A 27,332-nucleotide genomic window follows, 5' to 3' on the forward strand; every position below is an offset into this window, starting at 1 on the left:
AAGCGTAGATCTCGTCACCCTAATCGCAGCGGTGCGAACGGTTCGTCAAACCGAGTCCATATGCGAAAGTTCGAAGCAGTCAAAGTTGGGTTGACTTTTTGCTGACTAGACAGCCTTAAGGAGGCCACAACTTGGACTTTTTCCGGCGAACGGAATTTGGCCAACTCCAGCCAGATTCCAGGCAAAATTGTTGCCTATTTAAAAAGACTCCTTCGGTCCAAAAACTGAATTTTCAAAACTGCCTATTGTTTTTATAATCAAAAAAAATATAAAAAAAGGGGGTGGGGGCCACCAACCCCACCAACCCCAACCACCATCGCACTATATAAAAGCCACATTTAAGTGAGGTCGGCAGGGATCGAACCCACCCGGCCCACGTGGGCCGACCCCCACTGGGCGGCCCCATTTATGGTGCGTACACCATAAAGGACGGCACCCATGAATCATATCACACGCAACCCTTAATTAATACGGCAATACACAAAAACCGTATGCCATTTAAATAACAAAACAGCGCGCAATTTCCAAGGGAGTTATGGGAGTTAAGGGGCGGGCCGCCCAATGCAGACCCAAACCCCAAAATTTTAAATTCGGTTCAACATAAAAACAAATGGTGTATTAAAATGGAGGGGTCAGGGTTTGACCACCTGACCTCCTCCTTCTTATTCGGGATTCCAAACCAACTCATCCAAACAACCTTATTGATTAATCCGTCCAAAAAATTATATGAACCTTCATTTGCACAGTGCGCCCAGGCAGATGGAGGAACCAGGAGTGGGTACGCATTTCGAGGCAGAGGAGGCAGTGCACGCAGTTCAAGGTAGCATTTTGCAGGAGGGGCCAAATTTTCACTTCGTCAGATTTTGACAAATTTTATATGGTTTCAGCACTTTTCGACGCCACAAATGCAATGGCGCTGTCCGTTTCTCCATCAAAATTCTGCATTTTTCGACCATTTTTCAGTATGTAGGTGGAACCATGACCGCTGCAAAAATAGGGAGCGGAACCATGACCCTTGAAATTTTCCCGAGGAGATAATTTTTCTCCATGTCAGAATATAGTCAAGTTTATAGTCGTTTTTCACGGTTTTCCACAGGGATCATAATGGCAAGATCAGATTCGCCTTTTGAGTTGCAGATTTCCAGTCCACCCATGGAGCAAAATCTTTGAGGAATCTAGGGGGAATCTAAAAGATTCCTTACGCCCTAGAGTTTCAATTTCTCAGAATTCAAAAATTGGACAGTCAAATTTGCACTATTAGACGTCACAAATCTAATGGTGCTTTCAGATTTCCCATTTGCTCATTCTATTTTTCAACCACTTTTCTAAGTGGAATGCATGTGTCAGCGTTTATGAGCGAGCAGCCATTTCCATGCGATTGATGCCGTGAGATCGATGGCACGAACAGCTTCAGCAATTTGACATCCACTTCTTCAGATGGCCCTTGGTTGTGAGGTATATGCAGTGTGTTCATGTACTTCCTTTGCTATGCATTGTGTTGCACAGACCCCTGTTTGATGTTGATGAGAGATCTTGTTTATTACTTGTTTTCATGATTCCTGCTTGATGTGACGCGGAATCGTCTGTGTTGTACTTGTTGTCATGATTCGCCATGTTATGTTTTGAGATCCCTTTGTTGTATGTTGATGGGATACTCATGTTGTCGTCATGCATGTTTGCATTGAGATCCCTTTTATGCCATGTTGGCGGGATGATCATCATGCATGAGTTTTGTGTCATACTGATAGGAGTCTTTTGATTGAGAGTTCCTGTAGTGGAACATCTCTTGGAGCCACTCCTGCGTGAGGGCATTTTCCTTGTATGATAGCGACATCACCTCTTATGTACATCATCACTATTGACAGCACTTAATGCAGCAGCCTACACCATCTTGACACCGGGGCCCGAAGACATAGTCCCTCCTGGACGAACTCCGTTATCAATGGCTTATGTTTTCATGTGCTAATGATTGTCATGTTCCTCTTCTTTACAGCATGCAGATGTATTCATTAATGTTATTTTAAAAAATGCAATTTAACACATCACGAAAGTAAAAGGTCTTGGAAGGGTCCTTTGTCACACCCAGACCTAGATCAAACGTCCAGCCTCTGAGCCCCAGCGTTGCCTCTTTCCGACCTCCTATTGCCTTTTTGTGCCCCAATCTGCCCTCCTAAGCTCCCCATCCCTCAACGCTGGCCTTCCTTGGCCTTGCATTGGCTTTTCTTGGCCCTTTTCTGCCCTGATTGTCCCTAAACGCTCATCTGAGGTTTTGAGATTGGTTCCTTGGTGATTTTGCAAATTCTTGAGCTCCAAAAGTTTGATTTTCAGGTAGCTTCTTCATCAAAAAGATTTGGGCAACTTGGGCAAGTGCATCTACAAGGCCTTTGGCCTAGGGTTTGATATCTAAACCCTTATTTTGCCTATGTTTCTTTACAGCAGAAATAACAATGATAATTAAGCCCTAAAATCATATCTAGCTTTGGTCAAGACTCAAAATTGTTCAAAATTGTAAAATTTTCATTTTCCTAAATTTTGGCCACTTGGGCACATTAGATTTATCCTAGATCTAATTTTATGCTTGATGGAATTTACTACATCACTGAAAATATTAGTTCTGAAATTTCTGAATCACACACTTAAAGAGGGTCAAAAAACTTGAAATCTTTCAATTTTCGGTGAATTTTCCTATTTTTGGGCAATTTTGGCATTGTTTTAGCCTCATTAGCTTGTTGATCTGTGATTTCTTTACTGCTGCAATAAATATATCAGATCTGAAATATCTCTGAAAAATACTTTTTAAAAGGGCAATTACATCTAATTTTTTAGTTAGCTAAGTTTCTTTGTAACTTTAGGCAAGCATAGGCATTGTGGAATTGCTATTTACTTATTGTTGTCATAATAGTCACTTGTTGCTCATAAATAGATCATTGGAACATAAAGTGCATAAGTGTCTTCATAGCTCTATATTTTGTTGTTACTTGTTCCTAGTATTTACATGGTGAAAGTGGCTAACATTGTGTTTTTGCAAGTTTATGTGCTATAAGAATAAATATTTGACATTTAGTAAGCTCACTCGCTAAAAGCACTTGAATCATAAATTGTCTTGGTGATAAATCTCTTGAGCATATTGGTATCTTGTGGATTTGATTGAATTCCTCTTAATAATTGCCATTGAAGTAATAAGATCATATATAATCTTGTTTTGAGCATCTAAGATCAAATTGGCATTGTGATATTCTTGACTTATATCTTGTGGATAATCATAAGTGGATAAGTGCTTTAGTTTTCTTTGAATTGGTCAAGCATCTTGTGGGTGATCTCTAGGCGAAGTTTGTACTTGTATCTTTTAGCATTTATCTTATTTAAGATTGTCATCTCAATATTGTTAAGTACTCTTGCTTTAAGGAAATTCACATTTAGTACTTGAATAACACAAACAATCTTAATTCACGATAATTTCACTCATCATCTTGCATAAGCATTCTAGGATCTAGCCTACATTAAGAATTTACCTCCTAGCATAAGCTAGGTTGATAGAGATTTAAGGCAACCCAATCCAAAATAGCTGGAGAGGTTCAACTCTTCCTAGTAGTTAACACAATGACCTTGCAGTTGTCAAAGCCACAGTCTCTGTAGTGTCGGAGGCACTGGGTGAGTGGAACACAAGGGGAGGTATCATTAATCAGGTCGCTGTCTGCTTCTCATTGGCTCTCATTTCACAACTTACTTTGAGGATTGTTTCTCAAAATAGTTAGGGGAAAGGTTCTACTTAGACTAGGCATATAATTAAAATTACCCAAGATCACTGCATCACAAATAGATCCTAGGACTTGCATATCATATAGGCTAGTCGATCATTCAAGTAGCAGGTATCCATCCGGTTACTTGGCATTAATTTACATTAAACAAGAATTGTGACTCCATAAGGCACTGGTCTCATACTTAAAATCTAATCTAATCATTAATCTTGCTAAATTCTACCAAGTAACTAGGCCACTCATCCATGTCTCTCAAACAAGTTGATTCCCAATTTATTTTCCTTCACCTCATTCCATAGGGACTACCCCCCATAGCCCGTTGTTGGAATAAAGCTAGAACAGAGTGACAGCCCCCGCCTTGAGCAGTTGTCGTGGGGCCTATACAATCCGAGCAACAATAGGTTCAGTGAAGAGTTTTCTCTGATCTCTCATTTCTTAGGGAGAACCATTCATGAGGGTGCTTGGTTCATAGATTAACAGAGCGTTAAAGCATATGACAAGATCGCAAGAATTATTTGAGAGCCTGACCGAATGGGACTCTAGAACCTGATCTACACGTGAATATTGGTGATAAGACTCAAGAGTCAAAAGGCAGTGAGAGAATCGGTATTGTACCATTTAGGATGGAGTCAAGAGGATTGTTGCGAGTCTAGGATGTACTTTGGGTACCAAAACTCAAGTGCAGCATGTTGTCGGTCTCAGCAATTGAGGTACAGGGGTTGATGTTATATTCTGGGAAGTTAAAGTGATGTTGAAGCCCAAAAGAGCGAACCTAAAACCCAAGAAAATGAATTTAACAAATTCAATTTAATTATGAGTCAAGTACGCTCAGGTCGGCTAGCAAGGCCAAAGGACACACCACTTGGGGTTTCACACCCCTTGGACTAGTATGAATAGAAGCCAAAGGAGAGGCTAGAGTCAAGCATGAAGGACATCACTTGTGTGTGGAGCTAAAGGAGGAGTCGTAGTCAACAGGAAGACAAGGCCGAGCAACTAGTAATTTCGTGGAGCGGGGTCAATGTTAAGTTATGGTATGTTCTATGCTTAGTGCAATTTACTTCAATTACTTCTTATTAGCCCAATGTCAATTTCATTGTTTAGCAATCACATTAACATAAAGTAAAATGCTGATAGAACATAAATAAATTGACAGAAGACAAGCCAAGACAAGAGACACCAGATGTGGCGGCTAGCCAGGGACAAACCCCAATGTGGGGAAACCCTTTGATCAATTCTTCTATAATCTTCAATAATTCAGCAAAGAGAGATAGTACAATATCACAAGTATGATATTTTATATCAGCAATAATAAATCAGCAACCAACAAAGTCAAAGCTAGTCAAACAGCCCCGGATTGACCTCTAGTCAACCTTGAAGAACTCGGTCTTCAACAGCAAACTTCGGCAGCCCAAAACAACCCTCAGTCAACGGTCAAAACAGCAATCAATAATCAGCAGCTTGCAGTCAGCCCTAACCAGTGAACGCTAGTCAACAATTCCGTCAACGCTGGTCAAAGCAGCACCCAAACAGCGTGCGCAAGTCAACGCTTGGTCAACGCATCAAATAACAGCCCTGCTCCTTGGTCAACGCAGCCCAGAAAAGTCAACGCTTCCCTAGAAACAGTCAATGCTGCCCTAAAACAGAAAATCGTCCTTCCTCTTGCACGTGTGAGAGAAACTGCTCCTACGCTAGCCCAATGAGATGAAGAGAGAGATGAGAGTTGAGATGATGTGTAATAATGCCACAATGTATCTTCCTTTTATATGAATCATTGAGGTTAAGCTAGGGGTGTGCCACACACTTTATCTTGCTAGCCGACCTTGACAAATTGTCAAGTATATACAAATAAATTCATATCTCCATAAATACATGTCGAAATCGGATGATAGTTAAATCAATCCTACACCTCTCGACGAGAGGAATCCAAGAAAAATATAAGCTGCCATAAATAAGACGACCCACATGGAGTTTGGCCCTTGTTGCCAATTTTAACACTCCCTCTCAAATAGGGAGAACTCCATATGCCAATCCATTTTTCCATCGGTACTATCTCTACCATCAAATGCATTGCTCGGCTCTACTTTGTTGAACTATGAAGAAGAAGAAATGATCGAGGATGTATCATACCATCCTCTGCTGACCCGAAGTCAGTCCGAAATAAAGAGAATGCAATTGTCAAGTATATACAAATAAATTCATATCTCCATAAATACATGTCGGAATCGGATGATCATTAGATCAATCCTACACCTCTCGACAAGAGGAATCCAAGAAAAATATAAGCTGCCATAAATAAGATGACCCATGTGGAGTTTGGCCCTAGTTGCCAATTTTAACACTCCCTCTCAACTAGGGAGAACTCCATCTGCCAATCCATCTGTCCGTTAGTACTATCTCTACCATCAAATGCATTGCTCGACTCTGCTCTGTTGAACTATGAAGAAGAAGAAATGATCGAGGATGTATCATACCATCCTCTTACTGACCCGAAGTCAATCCCAGAGAGTGTGTCATACCACTCTTACTGATCCCAAATCAGTTCCAAAAGAGAGTGAGTTATATCACTCTTACTGACCCGAAGTCAGTTCCAATTGATCCCAGATCAATGTCGATCATCCTAGCATAGGTAGTACGGTAGATACACTATGCGTCCATCGGTACTACTATGGTCCCTATCCTCATTTCCCTACTCATTGGCCAAATGAGAGGTACTTCCCATGAGTACCAGACTGCATGGGTAGGATGCCTCGGCAGGAGAACCACTCATCCTGCCCATAGGTCGCCACTGGGTATCATATGGGAAGGTTGAACCATTCACCCTGTACACAGCGCACCACTAGGGGAGGGTGAGTCGCCCTATGGTCGCTTGTCGCTCCAAGAAGTACCCCAAGCCCCCCGAAGCTCCCAGAGCTCAATGCATGCATCATACAGGACCCTCATACGAGGGTCTCTCAACGACTCCAAGTCGTTCTTGGAAAGTCAAGAATTTGACCTTTCCTAGGGGCTTCATCAAAATGTCGACGACCTGCTCATCTGTACTGATATGATGGAGCCTTATTGCTCCTCGTTATACCATATCCCGGATAAAATGGTACCTGATATCAATATGTTTGGAGCGATCATGAAATACGGGATTCTCAGATAATCGAATGTATATCCAAGCAGCTCACTGAAGAGCTTCCACAACCAGACAGCCTCACAAGAGGCCATACTTGCAGCAATGTACTCTGCCTCAGCGGTGCTCAAAGCCACCGACTTCTGCTTCCTGCTCATCCAGGATATCGAGGCAGAACCCAGAGAGAAACAGCACCTGGAGGTGCTCTTTCGGTCCACCACACTGCCTGCCCAATCAGCATCGGTATATCCATGTAGCCTCACATCTCTGGCAGTGTATCTCAACCCATGAGTGATTGTGCCCCGAAGATATCTCAAAAGATTCTTGGCACCAATCCAATGTGAGTGGTGAGGCTCAACCATATGTTGGCTCAACATGTTGACTGCAAAACATATATCCGGACAGGAGTTCACCAAGAACATCAATGCTCCTATGAGTTGACGATACTCGGTAGCATTTCCCAACATAGGTCTAGCATCACTACCACATAACTTCTTGAAGTCAAGCTCCATGGAGGTAGTCACAGGCTTGCAATCCACCATACAGAATCTCTCCAATATCTTCACCACATATTTTCCTTGAGATAGGAAAATATCCCTGGCTTCTGCCAAACTTTCAGCCCTAGGAAATAGTGCATCAGTCCAAGGTCCATCTCAAATCCGGAAGCCAACTCCCTCTTACATTTGTGAATGAGAGGGTTTGCACCTGTCAGAAAGAGGTCGTCAACATACAACACCAGTATGAGAGGCTTATCATCCTCAACCTTAAAGTAAAGGTTTGGATTGGCTTCACTTCTAGTAAATCCTAGCTTCATCAAGTAGCTATCGCTCCTTTCATACCAAGCTCGGGGTGCCTGCTTCAGCCCATAGAGGGCTTTCTTCCACCTGCATACATGAGATTCCCGATTATGAATCTCAAACCCCTTGAGTTGTTCCACATAGATTTCCTCTTTGATCGAACCATGCAAAAACGCGATCTTGACATCCATCTGATGTAGGTTCCATCCTTGCGAAGCAGCAAGGGCTATGATCGAGCGGATGGTGGTGTATCAGATAACGGGTGCCAAAACGGGTGTATCAGATAACGGGTGTCATAATCTATACCTTCCTTTTGAGGTAAGCCACAAGCGACAAAACGAGCCTTACACTTTTCAGCACTTCCATCAGCTCCATGCTTTATTTTGTAAAGCCACTTCGAGGTGACAACTGTTTTGTCTTAGGGTCTGGGGACCACATCCCAAACATCGTTCTTCATGATGGACTCATATTCCTCATTCATAGCATCCTTCCATACTTGATGCTTCACGACTTCTTTGGACGATGAAGGCTCATTTTGAATGATCGTGCTCATAATGGTCAAGTATCCTGATACCTGGTCGGCTTCTTACTTTCGCAGAATGTCCCTCTGGTTGCAATGTATCCTTTGGCATCATCAAATGTCCCCCTGTGATAAAGGAAAGTGTTCCCTCTGCGGACAGAGGCAACCCCTCTAGCCCTAGAGTGGGTCTAGTCACAGCAAAGACAAAACAACAATCGATTTCGTTAAATAGTCATCGTTGGAGACCTCCCTCAAACCGATAGTTGATGAAGTTTCCGTTGCGCTGCTCCAGCTTCCGTTTCTTTCTCCTCAGTAAGCAATCAACCTAAAACACCACAGGAAAACAACAGAACACGTAACCGAGAACAACAATGATCTATTTACTTATAAAGTTAAGAAATCATAAGCTATCAAGTAAATTGTACACAAGATATAGGAAATCATCATTGATTGTATTAAAATGAATCAAAAGCAAAGCTTACAACCAAGTGTTGACGTCGCAAGCCTTCTCAGAGGGTCCAGCCAGTATGTTTCTTCAAGCATTCACTCTCAAGAATGGGTCTCCCAAATAGATGATATCTCTCTCTCACTCACAAGCTCTAATACAGGGTCAAGGCACTCCACAACCTCTTACCAAACTATTAGCAATCCCACACTTGTCACACTCACACCAAAGCTATCTACTTAGTTTCAAAGTAAACTCAAAAGAACTAGCCAGCACTGCAGAACTAACAGATCATAGCAATGGTGAGTGATTTTGTAGGAGTCTCCATGAAATGAGAGAGAGGGAGCTTATCCTTAAGGGAGGTTGCACAAGAGGTGGAACCACCATCCCAGAGGAGGAAAAGCGACCCAAACTGACCCAACAACCAACTCTAGAAACACCTAGAAGGCCAACTGTTTGAACAAATTCGCCAAATCTGGGTCGTCGCAAGTCATGAACTAAGGATCAGTGACGACATCGCAAGGAGGCAATGCATTCAAATGAATCGTCGCTGTAAATAGCTGGGAGCTTCGTGCCGAGCCCTAAAATCGCACCATCACGGGAAACACATGTACCCCGGCGACGGTGTCGCGACGAGACAGTTCATGACAAGGGATCGTCGCACCTTTTAATGTCTTATTAGCGACGATGCAGAAACTTAGGAAAAAGGGTCAGTTCTTCAGCATCAGAGAGCACTATTTAATCTTTTTGCATAAGTGGGAAGATATGGACATGTGTATTTGATACATGACACAGCAGAGGGACTGAGATGAGGACAGTGACAAATTACTGTGTAACACCCCTTAAGCCATGAGGGCCTCTTCCTAGAAGAGGAAGGCTCTTGCGGAGGGGGATCAATAGGATCCATAGGTTCTTCCACTTCAAGCATCGTCTCATCTTCCTTTTCATCCGGCTTCTTGGTGTCAGCTTCTTTAGTTTTCCTTAGAATAGGTAGATTGTCAACTTTACTAAGAGCCATGTCTTCGTCAAAGGTGACATCATGACTAATCTCGACTTCCCTTTGACCAACCACATAGATTCTATAGCCCTTAGAATTTTCGCTATAGCCCACGAAGATTCCCTTCTTTCCAGATGCACCCAATTTATTCATTTTCTCTTTCGGAACATGAAAATATACGGGACTACCAAAAATTCTAAAATGAGAGACATCTTACCAGTGAACATCTCTTCGAGAGTCTTGGAATCCAATGCTTGATGAGGGCATTGATTTGGAACATATAGGGCAGTATTTGTAGTTTCATCCCATAGAAACTTCGGAAGCCTTTGATCATGGAGCATGGAACGAACAACTTCCAAAATCGTATGGTTCTTCCTTTCCGCCACACCATTTTGCTCAGGAGTGTATGGTATTGTGGTCTCCCTCTTAATGCTAACCTCTTTGCAAAAGTGATGGAATTCATTGGATTCATACTCGGTCCCATTATCAGTCCTTAAGATCTTGATCTTCTTCTCGGTTTGATTCTCGATCAAGGCTTTGAAGTGACGAAACCAGGAGAACACTTCATCCTTCTTTTTCAAGAAGTATATCCACGTCTTGCGAGAATAGTCATATGTAAAAGTGAGATAATATAAATATCCTCCTAAAGAGTTCACAGGCATCATACCAGATATGTCACAGTGAACCAACTACAAAATGTCGGAAGTCTTGCTATGACTTGAGGGAATGGTCCCCTTTTGAGTTTTCCTTCGGCACACCCTGGACATACACCTTCTTGCTCCACTTTAAACTCGGGCATCTCGGTCACCATTTGTCTCACATCAGGTAGAGCCTTATAGTGAAGGTGGGCAAACCTCCAGTGCCATAGTTCAGACTAAGGAGTTGTGTTGCAAGACATGACTCCCAACGGACTTCCTCCAACTTGATATAGAGAGTCAACTCAAAACCCAAGAGTGAAAGCATCTTTAAAATTCTTTTTCCATGCACGTACCTTGCCATCGATAAAGGCCACCTTGTAGCCTTTGTCTTCCATTGCCGAAATGGACACCAGGTTCTTCTTGAGATCAAGTACATATAGGACTTCTTGCAAATGAATTGTGTTACCCTGATTTAATTGAAGAGTAACATTCCCTACACCCTTTACGGGATAGGTGGAGTTATCTCCAAGAATAATCTCCAGGTTGGTCTCCTTCTCTATCAGATTAGAGAGAGCTTCCTTGTAACCAGTGAAGTGCCTTGAGGCACCACTATCAATAAGCCAATTGCCCAACGAGTCCGGAGGAGAAGTAGTAGAGAGGGTCGATATCAGATAATATTCATCTTGCTTATTGTTAACAACATTAGATTCATACCTGGAGTTCCTTGCCTTCTTGGAGGGTTGACCACTTCCTTGATTTCCGGCATTCCTCTTTCCTTTGCCATTGAACCTGCCATTCCTTTGATTGTGGTTGGAATTGCCCCGGGAGTGATTTTGATCATCGTCATGAGATGTGTCCTTCCTATTTGGACACTCCCTCGCATAGTGGCCGAATTTATTGCAAACGAAACATCTTCCCTTCCTTCCACCTTTTGATCCGGCCTTTCCTTTGGATTTAGACCCGAAATTATTTCTCCTTTTAGCATGAGAGGAGAAAGCAGTGGGGTTGCCTTTAAATGAAGGCATTTCTTGCTCTTCCATCCTAGTCTCTTCTTGAATGCATCTCACCATCAATTCCTCAAATCCTGGAATTACATTATTGTTGAGAAGAGTGGTTCTAAATACATACCATTCAAATGGGAGCCCTCCAAGAGTTGTGATAGTCAGTTCCCTATCAGGAATGACTTCCCCAATTGATAGGAGATCATTCTTGATCTCGGTGATCCTTAAGAAGTAGGATTGCATATCCTCATCTTTGCCCTTCTTAATTTCCTTCAGCTTATTTTTGAGGAACAAAACTTGATTTGCATCACTAATTTTAAACAAACTTACTAGTCTATCTATCGTAGATCTCCTTGGAGGTGTTCAGCTCGGAAACATAGGCCACCAGGCACTTGTCAATAGAGTCCTGGATGATCTTCTTTGCTTTGACTTCACCCTTAGTCCACTTGTTCCTTGTAGCAGCTGGTGCATTTGATGGAGGCTCTATAATTCTGCCTCTCACATAGTCCAACACTTCCTTCTCTTCTAATGTCAGATCGAGAGACATCTTCCATCCGTGATAGTCAGACTTCTCACGGAGCTTGTCTTTGGCAGGGAAGTGTGATGAGGAACCCATGAAGTCTTAAGACTTTTTCCAATAGTCTTCGGTGATTGCTCTTGCTCTTGCTCTTGCTTGGGCTTTGTCTTCACCTCACCTCTGATACCATGTTAAGTTATGGTATGTTCTATGCTTAGTGCAATTTACTTCAATTTCTTCTTATTAACCCAATGTCAATTTCATTGTTTAGCAATCACATTAACATAAAGTAAAATGTTGATAGAACATAAATAAATCAACAGAAGACAAGCCAAGACAAGAGACACCAGATGTGGCGGCTAGCCAGGGACAAACCCCAATGTGGGGAAACCCTTTGATCAATTCTTCTATAATCTTCAATAATTCAGCAGAGAGAGAGAGATAGTACAATATCACAAGTCTGATATTTTATATCAGCAATAATAAATCAGCAACCAGCAAAGTCAAAGCTAGTCAAACAGCCCCGGATTGACCTCTAGTAAACCTTGAAGAACTCAGTCTTCAACAGCAAACTTCGGCAGCCCAAAACAGCCCTCAGTCAATGGTCAAAACGGCAGTCAATAATCAGCAGCCTGCGGTCAGCCCTAACCAGTCAACACTGGTCAACAATTTGGTCAACGTTGGTCAACGCAGCACCCAAACAGCATGCGCAGGTCAACGCATCAAATAACAGCCCTGCTCCTTGGTCAACGCTGCCCAGAAAGTCAATGCTGCCCTAGAAACAGTCCACGCTGCCCTAAAATAGAAAATCATCCTTCCTCTTGCACATGTGAGAGACATTGCTCCTATGCTGGCCAAATGAGATGAAGAGAGAGAAGATGAGTGTTGAGATGATGTGAAATAATGCCACAAGGTATCTTCCTTTTATATGAATCGTTGAGGTTAAGCTGGGGGTGTGCCACACACTTTATCTTGCTGGCCGACCTTGACAAATTGTCAAGTATATACAAATAAATTCATATCTCCATAAATACATGTCAGAATCGGATGATCGTTAGATCAATCCTACACCTCTCAACGAGAGGAATCCAAGAAAAATATCAGCTGCCATAAATAAGATGACCCACATGGAGTTTGGCCCTAGTTGCCAATTTTAACAATCAAGGAAGGTTTAGGTTTGGTTCACTGGTTCATAGACAAGCCAAGACGCAGGAGCTACAGGAGGGCCACAGGGACAGCAGATCTGCAAAACCTGCTGCAACCAATAGGGACAGGCCAAGCTCAAAGAGATATAGGCAGAGGCAAAGGGAGTTGGTTGTATAGGTTGATAGCAGAGGTCTAAAGGAGCAGACCTAGTGCCAAAAGAGGATTGTAGAGGACTTGTTGCCAAGGAAAGCAACAACAAGTACAGTTGTATATTTATTGTATTTTATGGGCAAATGAGAGCTTAATGGACTAAGCCTTAGTCCTAGGTTATTGGTCAAAGGACAGACCTTCTTTATTAACATTGCATTGGGATTCTAAACGGCCATGATTCCTGGTACAGGAGCCCTATCATTTTCTTATTAAAGTGATAAAAAACAAAATTTGGGGTTTTAACTCTTGTGAACTATCGTTGATCTGATTGTTGTAACATTTCCACTGTGCAAGTCATTTTGAAGTTCGGCACTGCTAGTGTGTTTATGCTTAGTTAAGACAGACCAGACCTAGGGTGCATGCAAATTCTAACATTAGGGAAAAAGGCCCCAAAGGGAAGAGAAATCATTTATCTCATCATGGATTGTTGATCTTTTTTATTTGTGAAAGGAGGCTCTGAGGGTTTTAAGACCCCTTTTTTTATTGGTTTCGGTGGTGAAAAATTCCACCCTAGCCAATTCCTTCTCTATAATTTGTTTAGCATAATCTCTGTGGCATCTTCATATATTTTATTGCACCAAAGAGTTCTGTGGCTAAATTTGCAGCAGAGGGGCATTCTAGAAATTTGTTTGGCCAGTGAATTAGTCCCTAACCATCAGATGAAGCAGCAGACCTTCTTCAAGCACCCTTCTCTGGCAGCACAGGGATTTGAAGTCAATTGTGATAACATTGGACAGCGTAAGGCCTAATCCCTGGTCAATTGAGGACTCATACCCTAGTCTGTCACAGCGGCCTTCCTAAGGGTGATTTTCCTGTGACAGCAGACTTATCCAAGGAGGAATTCTTGGCAGCAAGACCATCCTAGGGCCTACCTGAGGCTGCAAAGTTTATGGAAGATTGTTCCTGTGGTTGTGGCCACCTTGAAGACTTTGATCTGCAACAGCAAAGGTTGACTGAGAGTAACAAAACCCTACTGAGGTTTTGTTTGCAGCCTCAAGCATTTCTGGGCATTATCCCTGGCAAACAAGTCCGGCTGACTGACAATGACAGTAAAGAAGCAGCAAAGAGGCAGCCAAGACTGGTACTGAAGCTGGTTGAAGGTCAGACCAATAGTATTAGGACAGTAGGGTTGCTAGCAATTGTTGTGAGTCTGAATTTTAGTGTGAGATTGGAAGGACTGGGGGTTTATAACCCATTATGTATTGTTGGACTGGTATCATGTGCATGAGTTATTGGTGAAACTAAACACTGGTTACACTGTTTATTGAATTTTAATATTATTTGTAATTGCAAGAAATGAAAAGCAAACTGTGATATTAGTAGACTTGGTGGAGACTAAACTCAATGTAAATCAATTGGTCTACAACTTATGGGTATACAAATCTTGTCATGTACTCTTTCAAACCCTATGGCAATTTTACCCTAAGGGATATTACATAAAAGGGCAGGGCTAAACGATTTATGCAGGATTGTATAAAAGGTGCAGACTAGAGCCATCCTGTACTTAATCAATTATAAGGTAAGCTGAGGCACCCCATTTTGTTGGAATGTAACGCTTGCACCAGCTTCGGTGCTTTTGACTAAAATACCATTTCTCTTTAGAAAAACATATATCATGTTTGAGTGAGTGTGAAAAAGGAAAAAACTATACTCTATCGTGATCAAAATGGGGCATCACCATGATAATAAGCCCGGCCCAAACCCGGTGAACATAGAGCTATGAACATGTGCACAATTTGGCCAAATTTGGGAACCCACATTAAAGTGGATTTGTCGCGACAGATTACTTACATTCATGCCACCTGATTTGTGTGGTACTTTGGTATAGAGCTCATTCGCAAATGACTGTGTTTCTGAAGATGATGGAAGACCATATTCTAAAAGTCGGCTGGCCACGTCTGCAACTGATGATGATTTCTTAGCTGCAAATATACAGCATGTCATCAAATTTGTAAAAATTGTCTCCCCTGTAATAACCGGAGCAAAGAAGAAATTTCAATGCCAAAACAGAATTCCAAGCTCCACGTTATAGAATAGCATGCTTACCCAAGCCAATGACAAAAGAAACCACTGCTGGCTGGGAATAGCCCAGAAGAATGTGCAATTGATCGGAAACCCATATTTGTAGGCGCTTTTCGTCAGCCATGATGAGAAAATGGAATGAAATCAATTGTGAGAAGCAAAGCAAATGTTCCTCTGATATTTCCGGGCCTGTTCAAATGCAATCCAGAGAGTTCGCCCAAGGGCTTTAAATAATGTCATTGCAAGTATATAGCAGTAACAGCATTTGTCAAATATCAAAAAATTTCACACAGAAACATATTGAATTCTTACCTTGAATATTCTATGACGTCACGAATTCATTGTTGTAAATCACTGAGAAGCCCTGAAACCCTAACCTTCAGTCACCAAATCAGACTTTACTTGACGAAGCCAACACTACTGTGAGCTCTTTATTCACTATTGTAGCAAAAGAGGAAGAATCCTCGTATTACAGAAAGACTTTCACTTCAGGGTATTTCCTGCTTCCGATAATTTCAATTTTTGTGTGGTGAAATGAATTCATCAATTCACTCGATATTTAAAAGCTGAGCAGGTGCTGCACGATGATAACCTTAGTTGGAGTGATGAAAAATTGGTGTGACTGAGAAAACCTGTTTAAACCAAGTCCACGAATATTTTTTTCGTCCCTTCTATTAATCCCAAGTGAATTCACAGCGTCATAGAAGCCACTAATCTATGGTCTGATCCAAAGTTTAAACTTAACAGAGATATGGGCTAAAGTCGGGTCCGCTTGAAAATTTATTACTGATACCTGGTAGTGGCATAGAATATAAAATAGTTCAGATTCCACGCTTGAGTTGCAGCCCGCTCAACTTCGAACTAATCGTGTGACTGCGTGAGGTGCAGATTGAAGCGGGAGCTCTTCAAAATGAAAGAGCTCATGTGTTTATATTTTTGGAAATCGTCTCAGATAGATATGTCTGTTTTCTGTTTATGCCAATTTCATTATATGTCGCAACTTCACATTGAGTTTGCTTCGGTTGAATGTTTATCAATGACTTACGCCTTGGTCTTGAATAGTCCCAAGCACTTCTATTGTATAATTATTTCATTTAGTGATCATTCACAAATGAGGAGAGCTTTTAAGGGGAATTTGATACTTAAAAAATAGATTTTGGAGTGCTTTAAGCATAACATGAATATACTAAATGTATTTGGGAGAGGTAGGAGCGGGTGGGGTTATATATGGTCTCGATAATCAAAGGGAGTTTGATTATTCATGAGTACTCAGTGCAATGACTAACAATCAAGCATAATTTTTAGCACTTTGGTAAGGTTTAAAACTAGCCATTAAGAATAAGATAAGAACTTTAATGGTATTTGGGGACTCGATGACTTTCATACATCAAATCCACAAGTATCAAGTGAATCATGAGCAAATAATACCTCCCATTGTACACAGGATTGGTTTGTTGTTGACCAACTTTGAAAGAATTGAATTTTATCATGTAAAGAGACATTTGAATGTTGGTTGAACAAATGGCGAATAAGGCAGCGCAATTGGCGCAAGGATAATATTGGTAGGACATGAAAAATTTGGGCCCTAAATGCATCCCTTATCAAGTCAATGATTAATATAAACTTAAAAGGTAGTTGCAATCGTTTGCAAATCACTTAGGATGTTTTGTCTGCTTGTTTGCATGATGATGAATTGAAGGCGAAAAAAAGGTCAGTTGGAACCCTGCGTGAAGTTCTAGGCATACCAACCAGTTTGGAGGACGTGAAGTTGCACAAGAAGGAGAACGTTATAGAGCCAACTAAAGACAGTGCCTCTCAAGTTATATTGTGTTCTGGTTTGCATAATGATACAAGTGTTAAAAATCTTGCTCCTAGTCCACATGTTCTTGTTGTTTGAATTTGGTGGTATGTCAACTTTTTGTTTGGTGTAGAATGAAGTGTCAATATATTAAGTTGTTGGGCATATTTTGGCATCAATATAAGTATAGTTGGATATTGTATGCAGAAGTAGCCAATAGTATGCAATGTATTAGAGTTTTTTGGATTTTATTGGGGGCCAAAGAAGAAGAACTGGCATTATCTGTAAAAGGACCTGGCCTTCAAACTAGTTTGAATTAATGCAAAATACTCGTCCTTTAAAAAAAAATATCAAATGTCTGATAAATTGTCGTAGTGTGCATTAGTTTGTCACGCGAAGAGGAACTTGGCAAAGAAAGGCAAAGAGGGTTATCCTAACCAATCGTGTCCATACACATGCTCTACACATGACTAACAATGTGGAATAAAGAGTTTAACTAGCTTTTTATAAACTTGGGTGCTTAGGGCTACATGTAGACCCAAGGAATTGGATGTTCCACACTTGAGCGCTATGATGGACAACAAAAACGTCTTCAAGCATGAGCATACTTGGAGCACATTTGTGGGATCCATTTATTGGGCTCACATCCATTGGATGCACTTGTTAGGTGCACTCTTGCTAGGCACACTTGGGCACCTTGGGGACACTTGTTAGATGTGTGGCCCTTCAAGCACACCATTATTAGTGATTGAACAATCAACAAATATATCATGAACAAGCAAAGAACCATTGGGCACAATGGAAGTTAGCGATACAAACACTTAAGTCCACTTAGGCTTGGAAGGTCTTGCAAATGAAACACAAGTTGTGTATAGATAATGGAAGCCCCAAAGGTGTTAAGGCATTAAACACCCATTATTCATTCACCATGGTGTAAAGGAGTGTGTGATTATGATAAGTTCAAGGTTGGCACAGTAGGGCGAAATTACAGTAGCTAACTAAGAAGAAGAAGACAATACCTAAAGGAAGAAGGCCTGCGATAGGGGTTGGAATGTACAAGTTTGTTGGGCAATGGGCAGAAGGTAATATTTCCTTAGACTCATTGTGCACCTGTAAAGAGTTGCACGCAAATTTCGGAGGAATGGATAGAAATTCCCTCTAAGAGCCTATTTACTTAAATTTTCTATTCAATTTATTTGGGTTTTGTCAATTTATGTTTCTTAGACACTACTTTGTAAGGGTGCCAAATATACAAACATAACATTAGAAGAAGCTAGCCTATATGGTTCAACCACAACTTATTTTCTAATACATATATAATTGTTTGTGTATAAGAAAATAACATGCATAAAAACTAAATGTTGGGTAAAGTGGATATATAAGAAAAAAAATTGCAATAAAAAATGATGTTTAAAACTCTTTACGGTTTTTGTGGAAATAAATATAGGTATATAAAAAATTTAAGGTTGTGTATAATTCAATTCAAATAAAATAGTTCAATAATAGAAAATACAATTGATTGCATAAGTCTTGTAGACATATATTATTTATTGTTTGCAAGTTACATAATTCATCATTTCATGTGGAAATAAATATAGGTATATAAAACATTAAGGTTGCGCATAATTTAATTCAAATAAAATAGTTCAATAATAGAGAACACAATTGATTATGTAAGTCTTTCAAACATATATTATTTAGTGTTTGAAAGTTACATAGTTCATAATTTCATGTACTATGGGAGTTTTCTTCATGCGAAACTGTGTTCTCAAAATTCAACAACTTTGATATCCCTCCAACTTCATTTTCATTGTCTTTCCTATTACCCATCCGCATGCATAGGTAACCCCCAGAAATTTGTCCTCTATGATGCAACTTGCTAGTCAACAACCCCTACTATGATTAATAAATAACCAGCCTCATATGCCTCCCACCCATTCTTCACTGAGTATATCCATTGGTCTATCCTACTCATCAATTGAAGGTGGGCCATATATTGTGAGGTACAATAATCATTTTTGCATTCAAATGCTTTCATTCAATGTTCAAGGCATTCTGGTATGAATCATAGGTTGAAATTGGATTACAAACTATTTTTGGTTGTGTACTAGTTCCCTTATTCCATCTTGGTGGCTATTATTTGGCCCTAGCCTAATGTGACCTTTATTTGGGTCTTTCCTTCACTACTGAGGAGGGGCACAAACATGAGACTCTAGTCATAGTAGTGTCCTATGTTATTAACAAATAATGTTTTCCATCATTCCCTCATTTTATTATCCCATCTTTTGATTGATTGTTGTCAGTTGCTCTTATTGGTTCACTATTAGCTTTGTCGTATGAGAACACAATGTTGGAAATACCTGAGGTTGACACAGTTTCAAGAAAAGAAAAAGCATGAGCCAAATATCAAAATACAAAAGAATGGAAAAGGATATACAATGATTAAAATCCAATTATAGCTTGAGCTCTACCCCCTCTTGTATAGACACTCATCCCTGAGAGTATTCATTCATATCATGCCTATCAAAGTAAATGGAACTCTCAAAGAACATCTTGTTCACGATGAAGCGATAAGGTGCCTATCCTTAAAGGGGAATTATATCATTATTATTACACAATAAATTGTAGAAATTCTCACTGTAGATTAAACTAATTATGCAATGTACTAAAGAAAAATACTTAATCTACTTCTACTATCAAACTTGCAGAAACTTAATTGATTTGAGCAAGATCAAACAGAACACATATAACAAAGAAGAAGATTCAATCACACATGAAACACAAAATAATACTATGGGGAAAGCCTCAGCTAAAAACCCCGCTCTCTGTATTATCATACAAGTGGAAATATCTCAGGATTACACAAAGCTTTAGCTCTCAAGCTATCCAGCTCTCAGTGCAATCCCTCACTGCTGCTCATAGACAGAATAGACAACACATATGCCTTCTCCTTTGTCCTCCAAGCCTCCTATTTCCTTGCATTGTTTCTCCTGGGTGATCCTACTGTTACCAAGTGTAGCATTGATCTCACACCCTGTCAGAACTACGCAATCCTCAAGGAACCTTGTTCCTTCTGCATGGATGAGCTTCCTTTATAGGAAAATTTCATCCAACTGATAGTACAATGTCCTTGTCTTTAATCTCAACTGGGTCTTTGTCTGAACTGACATACATGAGTTATTTATGAGAGAATATTTAGTTATCTGGAGAACACTAGTTGCATGCATGCATGCATTAACTGACTAAACTCACAATTAGTTCCTCAAACTGTTTGGAACTAATTTAACTTGACTTAACTCAGTTAACTGAGCTAACTAATTACAACTCAAATACAACTCATCCTTATCTCCTTAATTAAGGGATAACTTCCTCAAACAAAGGGATAACTGTTGCATGTCTTCACAAAGACTTCATGTTTGAATTTCTCCAACTAATTAACTCAAGATGAATTAATTAATTATTTTTCAAACAGCTGGTGAGACTAAATTCGAATTTTAATCCTCAATTTTAATTCAAGGACAAATTAAAATTGGAATATCATGAAATGCTATCTATAGCAATGCTATATTTAGCATTTCTTGTTGCTATTTTCAACACTCCCTCTCAACAAGAAAGGAATTCAACTCGATCTCAATCATGAACCTTTGGAATGTTCTGAATGCAACACTTCAGCCTCAGGTATTCTCTCTCACATTTTCATTCATTAAAATAATTGAATATAGTGTTACAAATAAATAGATGAGAGATAGTGTTCTCAAGATAGTGCGTGCTATCTTAGACACTTTTGGTTGAGATAATTTCTCCTTTGGTTGAGATAATTTCTCACCAGACACACACCAATATAGGAGTTACCTAAACTAACTCCTATCTTAGAGGAACAACCCAAGAGAGGCACAAATTCCTAATTTGGAATATTTAATTTATTTATTTATTTTTGGATTTATTATTGTTTTGTGAGAGAGGCTAACATATATATATATATATATATATATATATATATATATATATATATATATATATATATATATATATATATATATATATATATATCCAACATGAATCAAAATGATGCCTCTATCATCAAAGTCTCTGACTGTTATTGCCTCTGTCGAACTCTGCACCTCTGTGCTCTTTAGTATGTGACTGCTCTAGCCTCTGTCACTTTGATCTCTCGCTGCATCAATCACATTGATTCCTCCTGCTGCATCCGTGCTACTGTTGGTCCTATCTCCCAGCATTGCACCTCCTCCCATCATGTTGCATCATGCTGCCCACTATTGCACTGCAACTCAGTTACTGAGAAGTAAGTAACTGACCTCCTTGTTGGGCTAGAAACACCCTCTGATGCTAAAGCTCCCTCTTCCGCTAACAAGTGCTCCCTCTCTGACCTCTGCATTGCTGCAACAACTCCCTACATCTCACACCGTTGCACATCTCTCTGTGCTATCCTGCACTGGTGCAACACTCCTGTGCCTCTCGCATTGCTGCAGCCTGTGTAGAAATTCTCATTGTAGATCACCTGATAATGCAATATACTAAAGCAAACTACTTGATCTACTTCTACAAACAAACTTGTGGAAGCTTAATTGATTTTGAGTGAAATCAAATAGAACACATATAACAGATGAAGAAGAAACAATCACACATGAAACACAGAAGAATACTCTGGGGAAAGCCTCAGCTAAAAACCCCGCTATCTGTATTATCATATAAGTGGAAATATATCAGGATTACACGAAGCTTTAGCTCACAAGCTATCCAACTCTCAGTACAATCCCTCAGCTACTCATATACAGAATAGACAACACATATGCCTTCCTTTAGTCCTCCAAGCCTCCTATTTCCTTACGCAATTTCTCTTGGGTCCTCCAGCTGCAACCTGTGTGATTCTCACCTCACACACAACACTGACCTTTGAAATAACTGTGCAATCCTGAAGGAGATAATTCCTTCTGCATGGATGAGTTTCCTATATAAGAAAATTCCTCCAACTAATAGTACATTTTCCCTATCTTTAATCTCAACTGGGTCTCTGTCTGAACTAACATGCATGAGTTATTTATGAGAGAATATTCAGTTATCTGGAGAACACTAGTTGCATGCATGCATGCATTAACTAACTAAACTCACAATTAGTTCCACAAACTGTTTAGAACTAATTTAATTGGACTTAACTCAGTTAACTGAGCTAACTAATTACAACTCAAATTACAACTCATCCTGATCTCCTTAATTAAGGGATAACTTCCTCAATCAAAGGGATAACTGTTGCATGTCTTCACAAAGACTTCATGTTTGATTTTCTCCAACTAATTAACTCAAGATGAATTAATTAAATATTTTTCAAACAGCTGGTGAGACTAAATTCGAAATTTAATTCTCAATTTTGATTCAAGGACAAATCAAAATTGGAATATATCCCGAAACGCTATTTATAGCAATGCTATTTTTAGCATTTCTATTTTTTGCTATTTCCAACATAGTTGGAGTATATCTTGAAATGTTATTTATAGCAATGCTATCTTTAGCATTTCTATTTTTAGCATTTCTTGTTGCTATTTTCAACAACCTGCTAGCTCTGCGCTATCTTGGGACTCTTGCACTGTAGCTCTCTCTGCCGCTCCATCCGCATCTGTCTCTACCCACTCAACCAGTCCTGCTACTCCTCGTCGGGGCTCCTGTAGCAAGGTCTAATCAAAGAGGCTGGGTACCTCAAGGATCCTGCCCCTATTTCAGCCTTCTTGAGACTATCACTTCACATCGCCTCACCTCACACCTAGAGGTATGGCTACATGTGATCCCTCTGCCCACTTGGCTCGAAATTTTCCCCTACTGGAGGTCTCTGCATGAGTGGATGCCTCCACTCGGTCTCCTCTCAACATCTCCAATTGTGGCTCCTTCACAATTGCCTGAGACTTCTTCTGGGTTTGCATGTTGAGAGGTAATTTACTCTCCCTCTCAACCACCAAGTCTCTAACATTTGCCTTGCTCCTCAAGGCTTTGCATGCATCTTGAACCTTAAGAGCATACAGGTTCTTGACTCGTGAACCGATCTGTTTCACCTGTCTCGTGATGATGTGTCTAAGGAACACCTTTCCCCTACTGAAGATAATGTCATAGCCTTTGTCCTCCAACATCGCGATCGATACCAAGTTCTTCTTCAGTCCATGCACATACTTCACACCTGTCAAGGTAATAAGAGCTCCATGCTCCCTCTAAAAAGCAACCGTGCCTACTCCTGAAACACTATACTTTTCATCATTACCCATCTCTATGAGTATCTTGAGGTCTTTCTCCTCCAAGGTACTAAATAAACTCTTATCACCGGTCATGTGGAATGAGGCTCCACTGTCAAGAAACCAACCACAACCCATCATCGATGAAACCATGCATGTGATGAGGGTAAAATCCAATTCGAACTGAGAGGCCAATGCCTCACCTTCAGATCCTTCCGAGGATCCCTTCTTGGATTTCTTCAATGGACAATTAGTTGCATAATGGCCCACCTCATGACAATTAAAGCATCTCACTTTAGATTTGTCAATCTTCTTCCCACCATGAGAAGAACTCGATTTTGGATGAGAATCCTTCTCCTTCCCTTTCCTTGCCTTACTTGCTAAGGCCATATTTTCTTCATCCTCCTTGGATGAAGAACCATCTCTGGTGCTTCTCCTAATCTCCTTCTGCATCAGATCTGACCACAGTCATTCCCAATCTGGCAGTTTCTCTCTTCCATTCATTGAGTCCTAGTAGCTATGTCAGCTCTTAGGAAGACTGAGGAGAGCAAGACTCACCATATCATCATCGGTTGTCATGATTCCTACACTTCCAAACTCATCTTTGCAGGTGGTGAGCTTGTTCAGATATGTAGAAATCGTGTCGCCCTTTTCACACTTGATTTTCTGAAGCTTGTCCGTCAGCGCCAACTTCCTCTGGTCGTTGTTGTTCTAATATAGGTCCTTCAATGTCTTCCACATTGAAAACGGATTCTCCTTCCAATGGAGACTCGAGACAATATCGTCTTGAACTCCCTTCAGAAGAATCATCCTCGCTCTTGCCACACATTTCTTCCATCCTGCCAATTCTTAGGCATTAGCTGCAGCTGGCTTGGGGACTTCTTGATCAATGAAGTACTTCAAACCATTGTCTTCTAATACCGCTTCTATGCGATCCTTCCATGCTATGTAATTCAAGCTGCCATCGAGGGCATACTCGAGTCTCAAGCCATTGAATGCCATTGGAGAACTTTGAGATGTGATAAGAAATCGATTTTGTACCTACAATCAAGAACATCAAACTTCGAAGTTCTCCCTTCTTTGTATATTGTTCTCCGCTTTGATAACCTTTGCTCCGATACCATGTAGAAATTCTCACTGTAGATTAAACTGATTATGCAATGTACTAAAGCAAAATACTTAATCTACTTCTACTATCAAACTTGCGGAAGCTTAATCGATTTGAGAAAGATCAAACAGAACACATATAACAGAGAAGAAGATTCAATCACACATGAAACACATAAGAATACACTGTGGAAAGGCTCAACTAAAAACCCTGCTATCTGTATTATCATACAAGTGGAAATATCTCAGGATTACACAAAGCTTTAGCTCTCAAGCTATCCAACTCTCAGTACAATCCCTCACTACTGCTCATAGACAAAATAGACAACACATATGCCTTCTCCTTTGTCCTCCAAGTCTCCTATTTCATTGCAATGTTTCTCTTGGGTGATCCTACTGTTACCAAGTGTAACACTGATCTCTCATCCTTCCAGAACTGTGCAATCCTCAAGGAACCTTGTTCCTTCTACATGGATGAGTTTCCTTTATACGAAAATTCCGCCAACTGATAGTACAATGTCCATGTCTTTAATCTCAACTGGGTCTTTGTCTGAACTAACATGCATGATTTATTTATGAGAGAATATTCAGCTATCTGAAGAACACTAGTTGCATGAATGCATGCATTAACTGACTGAACTCACAATTAGTTACTCAAACTGTTTGGAACTAATTTAACTGGACTTAACTCAGTTAACTGAGCTAACTAATTACAACTCATTCTTATCTCCTTAATTAAGGGATAACTTCCTCAATCAAAGGGATAACTGTTGCATGTCTTCACAAAGACTTCATGTTTGAATTTCTCCAACTAATTAACTCAAGATGAATTAATTAATTATTTTTCAAACAGTTGGTGAGACTAAATTCGAAATTTAACTCTCAATTTTAATCCAAGGACAAATTAAAATTGGAATATCCTGAAATGCTATCTATAGCAATGCTAATTTTAGCATTTCTTGTTGTTATTTTCAACATAAATCAATGAATCTTGTTAAACAACCCATATCAAGAAAGAAAAAAAGAAAATATGGGGACTTAGAAAAACAAAGGCAAGGGAAGATAATTCAATCAACTAATCACTCTATTGACAAAGGTGCTCATGGATAATGGTTTTGCATAATTTAGTATAAGATTATGATGCCTTTGGTGAAGTAAACCCCAAATCATAACACCTAATACTTGCACCTATCATTTGAAAGGGTTGGTCTGAGAACTAATCATCCCCTTAGGGTTGAAAGTACCTAATAGGGTCGCCTGATAACCCTCCCGTGTCTAAGTATAGTAACATGTATACAATCAAAAGCTTGTTAGACACTTGGAGATGATAGTTGTGTGAAGTACTTTGATGGCTTAGACATTGAATATGGCTCATATTAATGCTCTTATGATTCTTCTACCCATGACGTTGATTTAACTTTTGAATATGTGTTAGACGGTTCTTCCAAGTGTGGCCAAGATCCCTTAAGGGATGGTATCCAACACTTAAGGGATTACAACCAGGCCTGGAAATTGATGTCCTACAAGACGTATTTTAAGTTTCAGCACATATTTTATGGTTGGTGAAAATTTTTGCACGTCAAATCTAATGTCTAAAATATATTGGGGTCCCGTCATTCTGACGTTTAATTAAAAATCCAAACCGTAAAAATCTATTGTACTGGAATTTACTAATCCCCAAAATTATTTATTATAACTAAGGTTGAGTTTACAAAAATCTAATCATGGGTGATCCAATCGGATTGCTCTGTACCTACGGAGTCAAGATCTGGTTGTTGAGAATTAATGGAACATTATGGGCATTGGGCAATGGGGACTACAGGGCTATGGCACGCGACATAGCTGGCTAGCGTGCTATATTCTTTCAAGATCTGGTTGTTGATGACATAATTTAATGACCTATTTACTAGCATTGGATTTCACTCTCTTGTGAAACAACTTTAGAATTTACCAGGGTCTAATTACCACTTTCGCCTTTAGAATTTACCAAGGTCCACTTAGTCCACTTACCACTTTCGCTTTTAGAATTTACCAGGGTCCAGTTAACACTTTCACCTTTAGAATTTACCAGGGTCTAGTTAACACTTTTGCCTTTAGAATTTACCGGGGTCCAGTTTAGAATACTAGGGTCCAATTTAGAATTTACTAGGGTCCAGTTACCACTTTCGCCTTTAGAATTTACCAGGGTCCAGTTTAGAATACCAGAGTCCAGTTTAGAATTTACTAGGGTCCAATTACCACTTTCGCCTTTAGAATTTACTATGTGTTTTATGGCCTTACATTTTCCTCTGTGATTGCTCTTCTTGCTAAGTGGGAAAACTTGAAAAGCAATAACATCCCTGCAATCTTTTAATTTACCCTACTTCACTGTTGAATTTGTTTTTACCCTATTGCAGTGTTGAGTGTTGAATTTGTTAGCCTGTGAATATGGCATGCTTAAAAACTACTAGACTGGTGGTATCAGCCTATGAGGTATGTACTCTTTATTTACTTATGCCATTAGTTTATTGTAAAACCTAAAAAATACTTACAAGTTATGTAAAATTTGATATGGTATACAACCCTGAGGAAATTTTGAAGTAAATTAAGGCGTGGTTGCTTTTGATTTTGTTTTTATCCTACTTTAGTGTTGAATTTGTTAGCCTTTGAATATGGCATGCTTTGTTGGGTCCCTATAATACTAGTGATTACCCCATTACTATTGTAGTTATACCCCTTATTTATATTGTTGTGCCCCTATTACCCCCATATTGTTATTTTTGTGCCCCATAGAATCCCTCTATTGTTATTTTTGTGGCTTTATATTATTATTGTTAGGTCGGCTGGATTATATTGTGACTCCTTAGACTCCTATATATAGAAAGGAGGTTTTGTCATTTGTATCATCCAAGAATTGTTCATTTATGTAATGTAAAGGAGGTTGCCCCCTCGAAGAGGCTGAATTCTAAGGCGTTGATCTATCTTTTCTATCTTTTCTTGAGCTGGTTTCATAACATTTGGTATCAGAGCTTTGGATTCTAGGGTT

At 39.9% G+C, this 27,332-nt stretch overlaps 1 protein-coding gene across 1 annotated transcript in view; it reads right to left on the minus strand.

The window, feature by feature from the left end:
* Positions 1–16,186, minus strand: part of LOC149212293 (pre-mRNA-splicing factor ATP-dependent RNA helicase DEAH1-like) — a 445,368-nt gene extending 429,182 nt beyond the window's left edge. Inside the window, exons 1-3 of the mRNA XM_089391813.1 lie at positions 15,479–16,186; positions 15,191–15,355; positions 14,936–15,066 (exon numbers count right to left, since the gene is read on the minus strand). Of these exons, the coding sequence (XP_089247939.1) occupies positions 14,936–15,066; positions 15,191–15,290 (231 nt within the window). The 5' untranslated portion in view covers positions 15,291–15,355; positions 15,479–16,186. The remainder of the gene's footprint in view (positions 1–14,935; positions 15,067–15,190; positions 15,356–15,478) is intronic.
* Between the last annotated feature and the right edge of the window lie 11,146 nt (positions 16,187–27,332).

The sequence above is a fragment of the Pinus tabuliformis genome, chromosome 1_1 (genome assembly GCF_031772625.1).
Source record: "Pinus tabuliformis cultivar Carrire ecotype Pingquan chromosome 1_1, CPIR1, whole genome shotgun sequence".
NCBI lineage: Eukaryota > Viridiplantae > Streptophyta > Pinopsida > Pinales > Pinaceae > Pinus > Pinus tabuliformis.